This window comes from Penaeus chinensis, chromosome 15, assembly GCF_019202785.1.
Source record: "Penaeus chinensis breed Huanghai No. 1 chromosome 15, ASM1920278v2, whole genome shotgun sequence".
Lineage (NCBI taxonomy): Eukaryota > Metazoa > Arthropoda > Malacostraca > Decapoda > Penaeidae > Penaeus > Penaeus chinensis.
The window spans coordinates 11780543-11790542 of record NC_061833.1 but is presented as its reverse complement, the minus strand read 5'-3'; the positions used below and the strand labels follow the sequence as shown (position 1 = coordinate 11790542).

Genomic DNA, 10000 nt, shown 5'->3' with positions numbered 1-10000 from the left:
CTCGAAAACTGTGATTGTGTCATTCAAGGCAAAGAAACAACCCCGAGAAATCCTCAAGGAAGATATAGATTGGTATGATGCAAAAGTACAAGGAAGCAATGGATCACTCAGAAGTGTTGATTATCAGGCGCAAAGACGGGAATTTAACAGACTGAAACGGAAGCAGACCAACAATGCAGAAGTCCCATTTATATGCTACAGTGAAGATATTGCAGAAATGTCTTTTGAAAATTTAGAGTTGAGCTATGACGACCTGGAAGTCAAAGTTACAACTGCAGGCACTACTCCTGAGGAAACTGTGGAATACATGAGAACACCACGAGTGAAATGCAAAAAATATGACTGAATATGACTGAAAGCACAGAAAAAAAAATCCAAGAACAATCAGAAGTATTTTTGATTTTGCTAAAGTTCATTTCATGTGCTGGCGTTCTGCTGTGAACAGCAATGGAATGGCTCTTTTCAGAACTACTATTGAAACTTCAAGGAGGTATGCCAGGATTGGCTGTGAACTTGGCTTTCCTAGCAGCTACTTCTCGTCCACCTAACAGACAACTGTATAATGCAGATGGTACACTTCTTCCCTTGGCTGTTGATCATGATTACATCGATGAAGTTGCAAAGATCTTGAAAAGAGGAATTCGTGAAAAATGGCCATATGCACCAGCCCTATTAAAAAATAAGGAGAAGCACAATTTCACTGCAGAAAAACTGTGTAATCTGAGTGTGAAAGATTTCATTTCCCAACAAGTGTTTTGTGAGAGTGTTTTGTTCGCCCTTTTTCTGTCATCTGACCACAGATATGAAGTTTGCATACTTGGCCTATGATATGCATGAAATTGATATGTGGAAACCCAAAAGTTCATTAATACCTGGCCATAATCAAAACTGTGAAAGACTGATTGGAGACATGAAAAAATGTGAAGACATAAACAGAATTGTTGTTGTAACAAACTAGAGAACGGCGCAGTCGGAGATTTGGCAATGTAAACAAAGGAGTAGAATGAAAATGATATTGTATGCAATATATAATGTTCCAAATAAAATCATTACTAGAATCCTTTCCTTTTATAGCCTCTTGTTAAATAGAATATGTTACTTCAAATCATTTAAGCGAAGTGAGAAGTCCGAGAGCCAAAGCATGCTCTCGGCGACCCAAGCCCGATTCGATGGGAGAGAACACAAAGTAAAGAGAAGTCAAGCCTACTAATTGAAAAATTAGTCTTATGGCAATTAAAGAACTTTATACAATATTAATTTATAATAGAAATAATTTTTATGCAATAATATAAAAGAAAAGTATAATATTGAGGTATTTTAAAAATAAAATATTTAAATTGACAACAGAAAACGAGGCGTTATTCGGCGTTCGAAGCGGTGTCTAAATCATAATTTTATCAAAACTTTCAATTGAAAATAGATTTTAATACAAAATACATTTCCAAACTCAGAAAATTCATAGGCGCCTATTTCTTACCTTGCCCCCGGGATTCGAGCAAATTTTAGAAAATCGACAATTATTGAAACACCCTAACGCACATACGCACACGCACACACGCACACACACACATTTGTATATTTGTATTCATTCATCAATTTTTCTATGTATCTATATATATATCATTATAGGATAATTTTGCAATTTACCATAAGTAAATGATTTAAGGGAACTTTTTACCTTGCATCCATTCCTAATGTACGACAGAATAAAGTGAAACAGTTGGCCCACTCTCCACATCGTCCTTGTCTGGTCTCCAAAAGTTTGGCTGGATGATTGTATCGCACAAAACGATCAGTTGTGCCACATACCTGCGAAGTTAAGATGATGATAATAACAAAAAGAATATTGATAACACACTAGCATCTATATCTGCATTCTCCCAACATCCAACTCTCTGCTGGGTAAAAAGCCTAAACAGCAGTAGAATAGAATAACAGCCTTCCTGGCTCCCACTTCGAACTCAACTAAACCTGCTGCACCATGCCATCATCGTGGGCACTCACACCCACACAAACACTTCCCAAAGACATAAACCAGTTTGTAGTAGAAACAGCCATCTCCTACAAGTAAACAAATTAAGGAATGATGGTTTTCTGAAAAAATTTCCATAGTTTTTAACTGATTTTCCCTTTGGGATCCCCTTCATTTGTAAACTTGGGTCTTTTCAAATATAAAATACTCTTCAAATAATTTATAAATGGATATTCTCTTTAATCATGCAGCATTAAAAAAATAAAACCGAAGACTGAGGTGAAACTGTAAAGTATTGTTTATACATCCAAACAATGATTTTCATCTAAAGCTATATAAGCTACCTGATAATAAGTTTCTTATGATTACTCTTCCTTAAAAGTTACTGACCACCAACTTTAATACATCAAGAAAAGAGACAACCACTTACCTGACATGAATAACCTTCGACCCGATTTCCATTCCATTTTAGGTCTTCATCTGTGGGTGGCAATGATCCTGTGGCATTCATGTTTGACTGACACTGTGGACAACTTGGGGCATCAAACCAATTGAAGAAATCATTTTTAAACCATTTCAGAAGTTCCACTAACACACAGTCCTGTAATAACATAAAATTTGATTAACATTCTACTATCATTGGCCAGACCAGATACAAACTTGTATAGTGAACATATTTTATACATATATTGGTGGTATATTATAGATATGAAGGAAAAGTTGAAACTGGTTGTGAATGTTAGATTGAGAGGTAGAGTGAGTGGAGTGTATTGGAAATGGGCTCCAACATTCAAAGTTTGCAAAAATACAAGAAACTACTATTGGTGTTCCTTGACTGGAATTTTGGGCAAAAAACTTATAATGTTGATGGAACAAACCTTGGTTGTGTTGTGTCCTGTCACCATGTTTACCACATTCAGTCTAGCTCATACTGGAGCATCAGTTCATCCTCTATTCAGTTGTTTTAACCCAATTAGTGTGGGTGGCAAGACTACAATGCCATGCCCACTGTAATAAAAGTTTATCTATTGTCTTTACACATAGATGACTGTACAAGGGCTTAGTTACTGAGGAGTCAGCTATTATTCTAACCTATTTCACCTGTTTACCCTTTTCCTTGATTTTTTTGAAAGCTTCATTTCTATTATTTTATTGTCTTTGATGTCATCAATATTTTAACAACAGTTTAATAATCATAATATCAATAAGAATGATAACAATGTCAATATTAATAGTATTAAAAAGAAAAACACATTTTCCTGCCAATTCAAGGATTGGGGAAATCAGGCTGTATCACCCACATATCAAATAGCTATGTGCTGAATCTTAACCAATTTGCCTCAGTTTATGTACTGCCCATTGTTGTGAATTTTGTTGCACACAGATGGCTCTGCAAGAGCTCCTCCATCAAGGAGTCAATTTGTTAGCCCTAGTGTCCACACCTGATTTCTCCATTCCCTGAATTCCGGTAAAATGTTTTTTCTAATGCTATTAATATTGATACTGTTATTATTAGCAAGGACATTATGCTAACTATAATACTATTATATTACTAATAATAATATGAATAATAAATTATATAAGAAAAATTATGGAAAAGGATAAGTAGGTGTGATAAGTAGGCCAAATAATTGACTTCCTGGTGACTAATGGTTAATGGTTAAAAGAAAAATAAATGTGCTAGACATCTAAAGTCATATAGCACTATAGTTAATGTTAGTGAAGGATGGTTGGGTTAGTGATTAGTTGTTAAAGCTGGGTTAAGGAATTGGTGAGTGAATGGGTTAGGGTCGGATGAGGTAATGTAAAGGGGTTAGATCAAGTGAAGGATATATATGCGTTTGAGGAAGGAAAACAGGTTGTCAAAGCAGAAAGTGTGAGATTCTGTAAGAATGTCTGATAAGTTGGGATGTCTATGTAGGGAGGACGTGGGCATGACAATAAAATATGTGGGACTGAAAGAGGAACATTCGGAAACCGCGAATGTTCCAATGAAGGATAGTTATACTTTCGTTGATTTACTGGCAAAGATTGCAGTGCGTGTTGGAGAATTTGAAGGAGAAGGTGCTAGAGGATGGGATAAAGAATGAGGTTGGGGAGGTGGTGTTGTATCAGGAGGGGTGTCGGGAGGTAGAGGGTCTGGGGAAGAGGGTACTTGTGACATGAGGGTTTCACGTGTGTATCCAAGAGGGAGTGGAAGGGATAGAGGGGATAGTGGGAGGGTTAATATAGGAGGGGCTGGAGTCAGGGGGAATGGGTTTTGTTGGGATGGGGTAGGAGGATTGGGTGTAGGGAGAACATGAGTAGGAGGAGGATGGATATAGGCAGTCACTGAGTGTGGAGGGAGCGGGAGTTGTAGAATTTGAAGGTGGATGAGTATTAGTTTGGGACTCGATTATGTAGTTCTGGATATCTTCAAGAGTTTCTGTAGTGGAGTTGGTTGGGGAGTTTTGTGAGATAAAGGTTTTCTTGTGAGGGGGGGAAGAGAAGTCTGGTGTCTGAAAAATAGGGGCAAAGGAAGGTGGAGGTGATTGTGAGGTAGGGGAAGAGGGGGTGGAACGTTTATTCTGTCTGCTGCGGGTAGTGCGGGGAGGGAGAGGGGAAGGTGTTGGGGCTGTAGTAGAGATTGGGGTGTCTGGATTTAGGATGGCAAAAGAATTTGATTGGGTAGAGATTGGAGTGTCTGGGTTTAGGATGGCAAAAGAATTTGACTGGGGAAGGTAGGAGGTAGAAGAGGGGAAGTTAGATGGAGGGGGTTTGGGTTTAGGAGAGGGTATAGGAGCTTGGGAGGTAGGGGGTACTCCAGCGACATTACTGGAGTAGGGGGTAAGAGAAAAGCCTCGTCGACATGCTTCCTGTCTGGCTTCACGTAGAGTGAGTCCAAGTCTGAATCTGAGAGTTGCTACCTCAGACTCAAATTTGTAGGTGGGGCAGCCTTTATAAAATACATTAAGGGGACCGCCACAGTTTGCACATGTGCGTGATTGTGCAGAGCAGTTTGATCGTGTATGGCCAGGTTGGGCACATAACGGGCATCTGGCTGCGGAATGACAGTGTTTGGCTGGGTGTCCTAAACGCCAACAATTTTGGCATTGACGAGGAGGAGGTTGGTATGGTCGGACAGGTAGGGATTCCCCACCTATGTAAACATTAAAGGGAAGGTCATGTCTACGGAAAGTAATTTTGGCAATGTTGATGGATTTCTTACGATTTCCTCTGGGAGGAATGGAGTAGCATTGTACATATGTTGCATCATAGTCTGTGAGACAAGCGAGTAAGTCCTCTCCACAATCTGACCATTCTTTGTCATAGATTGGGCAATCTGTTGGGGAGATAGAGACAGTTCTGGTGCAAGTATTGAGGGTTGGATGAGGTTCTGTAGGGATGGGATTACCACATAGATCAGTTAGTTTTGTTAATGCTATAGCTTGGTTTTCCGTTGTTATTGTGACGAGACAGGAGTGGTCTACGGAAAGAGACTTTGCCTACTTGTTTTTGGAGGCATTGTTGGAAGAGGAGGGTGTTTTGAGAGTAGGGAGCTGTGGGAGGGATCACGAAAAATCGGTCCCATTTGGCTGGGCTAAATAGAGTATTTTGGATTCTTGTAGGGGTGGGGGTAGTAGAAGTGCAGTGACGTGTGGAGGAGGGAGTAGTGTTGAGGGGGGTAGTGTTATGGGGAGGTGGGCAATAAGGTTGTAAGGTAGTAATAAGGGGAGATGGGGTGGTTGATGAAGGAGGTTGTGGGAGTAAAGGTGTTGAAGTTGAGCATGTTGGGAGAGTAGAAATGTCTCCTGGGGGTTGGTTGTTGATTAGGGTTGATACTGTACTAGTATGCATTGATGATGGGGGAGTTGTTGCAGTGTTCGGAGCCGTGGTCAAAGGAGAGCTGGGATTGGGGCTATTTGATAAAGGGGCAAGCCTCATTGCCCCTAAGAGTGGGGTTACGTCTTCATTATTGGCCATGATAAGCCTGGAGTATGTTGGGGGAAAAAATAGTCCACCCCTCAGGGTCCCCTTGAGGGGTAAGGGCCAGGTATGGCAGGGGAATACCGTGCCCATGGTTCCCTCAGGCCTTTCAGGACTGACATAAAGTCAGCCTTTCATCCTTTCAGCACGGCTCTCACACCTTAGGAGGTGGATAGTAGAAGGGATTAGTGAAGAAACTGAAACGAAAAGTATGAGTGGGAAAAAAAGACTATGCAAAATTAGTTGAGTCGATGGCTGAGTCCCAAGGTTGAGGAGCTCCCCATCATTGGGTCTCAGTCCTCATCTCCTAAGCCCCCCCATGACAACAACGGGCAAAGGATTGGGGGGGTTGTGGTGACTAAGCACTTGTGAAGTCACTTCTGTGTAAGTGCAATTAATAAGCTAAAATTACAGTGGATAGATCATGTATATTTATTACCCAAAGCTATTGAGTTAAGATTTCAGATAACATGCAACTAATAATGTGTAACTATTACAGACACTAAATAGGATAGAACTTTTGCATATTCACATAACAATTAAGCAATCAATGTGGTCTATAAATATTTTGAAGTGTTTGGGCCTCAGTCTCTGTCTCCTAAGTCCCCCAACAACAACGAGCAAGGGAATGGGGGGTATGCCATCAAAAGAAACTTTTTAAAATCTATGAAATCTAATGTTCTTACCTCAACAAAAAATAAGGTGAAATGAGTATGTAACAATTGGTCTGGCTAGATATACTGACTGCTTGATAAATATGATGGAGCTCATGTCTAAAAGTTTCAACTATGCTAGTAGATCATATTGACTTAGGTCAAGACATGGTTGAACTTGCACTAAACTATGCAAAATAAGCAGTTGTGCACTTGTTTGCCTCTGGCAGATTTCAATGAGGAGAAATAACTCCTAAAAAGTAAGCTTAAAGGCTCTACTGAGCAACATTACTTAAACAATTGTTTATGTCACTACCAAAAGCACAGGGGGCAGAGTAATTTTACATTTCTCATGCTTCTGATGTTCCTTTGAGGTGATTCCACATGCGGCCTGATGCATTGTTTGTTATGGCACTGGGGGCTCCCATTGTTAACCTGTGGGATCTAGGAGACAGTGGTATCTTGTCATGAAAAAATCTGCTTGTGTGGTGGGTGATGGGAATGTAAAAAAATTGGCTGAGTGCTGGGGTGAAGGGCATGAGCTTTGTAAGTACACAAAGCTTTTTGAAAGGAGATTAGTTTTAGTAGGCCTTAGAGAAGGAGCTCTTGCATTATTTCCACTGGTAAACAAGGGTAGAATGTGCCATCTGTGGGCCAGGCCTGGGAGGACTATTTCCTTGTGTAGGAACCTACTCTTGCCTGCCTTGTCTATTGTCATTGGGTTTAACCCATTGGCATCAGGTATAGAAAATTAAAAAAAACTCTACGCTCTGGCGAACGGCGGCAGCGTGCCGACTCTGAGCACGTGAATTCGGTACATCAAGCCGAATCATTGCCTCGAGGTGCTTTGGCGCGGCGCCGCTGTGGACAGCCGCACGCCCCATTTCGGGCATATTGTTATGACGGCAATAGCCGTGACCCGTCGCCATTGGGTTAAGGAAAATTGATTATTAAAAAAATATATATTACTTTCTGTTATTGCTATTGTCTATGGCTGTAGACTACCTGGGTAGATAATATTGAGTCTACTTAACAAACACAGTCTGTTATATCTTGACATAGTTTAACAAATGACAAATGTACACCAGGTAGTCGCCATGCAAGTAAGCTGGATATTAGTACATGATGCACCTGGATCCAACAGGTCAATGTAGGAAGTGAATGACATAATCTATCACTCAGTTCCTACTGTCCCCATTGGATACAACTGTAGTTTGTCTCTTCTGTTTTTTACTTAAAGTCCTATTCACCACAATCATGACATCATTTTGCATGAGCTGTCACATCTTGGTGAGCTACTTTAGTGTCTTTTTTTTTCTGTATAAGATGTGTGTTGAGTCAACAAAGATATCTGGTATTGTTGTCAAATTTCCTCTGGTGTCACCTACCAAGTGGTCACCGCAGGGCATAACACATCTGGTCTATTCCTGATCTTTTCTCCTCCACATCATGTATTGTGCAGTCACGTTCTCCCAGCTTATTGTCTTTTTAAGACTTGTACATATAAATGATGGTTCATATATTTTACTGCTTTATATGACTTTTATTTACAAGGCTTTCTCAATTTCATTTTTATACAAGTGGTACTAGCAGCAACATTTTTCAACTTTGAAGGTTTAGTGTGCACACCAAACACAAACATGAATCACAAAAATTGGGGGGGGGGGTATGCAATTCCTAAGGGTTGTACATGCTAGTCCTAATGAGTACCCACAATATGGGGTTCTTGTATCAAGTCAAATTACATGTAATAAAAACAAGTACAAACTGTAGCAAACATAAATACCTGAAAATCCAAAGGCTTTTCACCTTTGCCAACAGCATTGTTAACTGTTGATAAATTCTTTCTGGCGTGTTCATGCATCTCTTGTATGGGCAGAACTTGACGGGCTTTTTCTTGCAATGCTGGGCTCTCATAAATAAGTACCCTCTCAAACTCATGCGCTAGTTGGGATTTGAAAGCCGACTCCATTTCCTAAGTTTGTAAAGAAGAAAGAATAAAAATATTGTATAACTTAATCCCTTACTGATGGGCCACATCTACCGGCATCATAACAAACTGCTTGGTCTGCGGGGTATGGCTGTGCGCCGTGGCGATGGGCCAGAGCGCTTGGAGAGGAACGTTTGGCTTGATGTAGCAGACTCCTGTTCCCAAAGCCTGCCTGTTGCCATTAATCTCCAAAGTGTAGATTTTTTTATTTATTTTCTTCACCTGTCAGTGTTGGGTTATTAAAATAATGGTAATGCATTTTTATCTTTACTAAACTTCTAGTGTTAACCTGATGCTGCTGGAAAGGCATGTATGTACAGTTCCCCACATTTCCATCTGGTACTGGTACACCATGATTTCTATCTGGCAATATATGTGTAGTATGTAGTACTCTAATGAAACACATGAATATCGAACTGGGATATGATTAAGAAAAAGTCCTGCACAGTCTCGCTGACCTGTCAGAAATTTTTTAATCAAATTTTCTATGCAAAGTTTGAAATTATGTTAAGGAGATTACTCCATGCGACATGTCGGAGCATTCTGGACCACTTACAAGTCTTCAGCATAAGCAATTCATTAAGCAATTGGGTAATTTGTCATCCACAAATTCTATGAGGAAGCCACACAGAATCAAGTTGGACAACTTTATGATTTACATTTACAGACAAAATAGTATTTGATTCATATTTCAGCTTCTCTAAGTGACATGTTTTACACTGATAGATGCAACTGAAATTCTGATTTATGTCTTTATAAACACATTTTTTGTCAACAACTGATTTGAGATTAAAGGCTGTCGACATTTGGCTATTGTGATTGCGCTGAAGTTGGCAATTACTCCAGTTCCAATTGCTCCTTTTTATAGAAAACACAACATATTTATGCAATAACATTTAGACTGGGAAAAAATTATAAGGTTTCCAAACTTTTTAATGTAATTTTAATGGGTGATATTGTTGTCATAAGAAATATTTGTGAAATATTGTAAACCAATCACAGGCTTCTCAGTCCCCACACCATAGGGGTGTACCAGTTAAAACTGTGGGGAACTGTTCATGCCATGCCCACTGTGAGTTTAAGTTATCAATTATTTTTACACATAGATGGCTCTACAAGTATTAACCCTTTCCCGAAGGGTCACGTCTCTGGATATCATAACAAACTGCTCGAAATGTGGCGTGCGGCTGTATGCCACGGTGGCACGCCAAAGAGCTCCGAGGCGGTGATTCGGCTTGATGTACCGAACTCCTATTCTCAAAGTCGGCGCGTTGCCACTGATCACCAGAGCGTAGAGTTTTTTTTTTAGTTTTCTACACCTGTCACCAAGGGGTTAAGTCACCAGTGAGACAATGACAAGTATTGTACTATCTGTACAGTACTTGTAATTACTTTCCCACAACCTCAAAGAAAGGTGAA

At 39.9% G+C, this 10000-nt stretch overlaps 1 protein-coding gene across 1 annotated transcript in view; it reads right to left on the bottom strand.

Annotated features, from left to right (window-relative positions):
• The window catches only part of LOC125032802 (peptide-N(4)-(N-acetyl-beta-glucosaminyl)asparagine amidase-like), a 39927-nt gene that overhangs the window by 18796 nt on the left and 11131 nt on the right, over window positions 1–10000 (bottom strand). Inside the window, exons 4-6 of the mRNA XM_047624187.1 lie at window positions 8378–8566; window positions 2403–2573; window positions 1679–1809 (exon numbers count right to left, since the gene is read on the bottom strand). Of these exons, the coding sequence (XP_047480143.1) occupies window positions 1679–1809; window positions 2403–2573; window positions 8378–8566 (491 nt within the window). The remainder of the gene's footprint in view (window positions 1–1678; window positions 1810–2402; window positions 2574–8377; window positions 8567–10000) is intronic.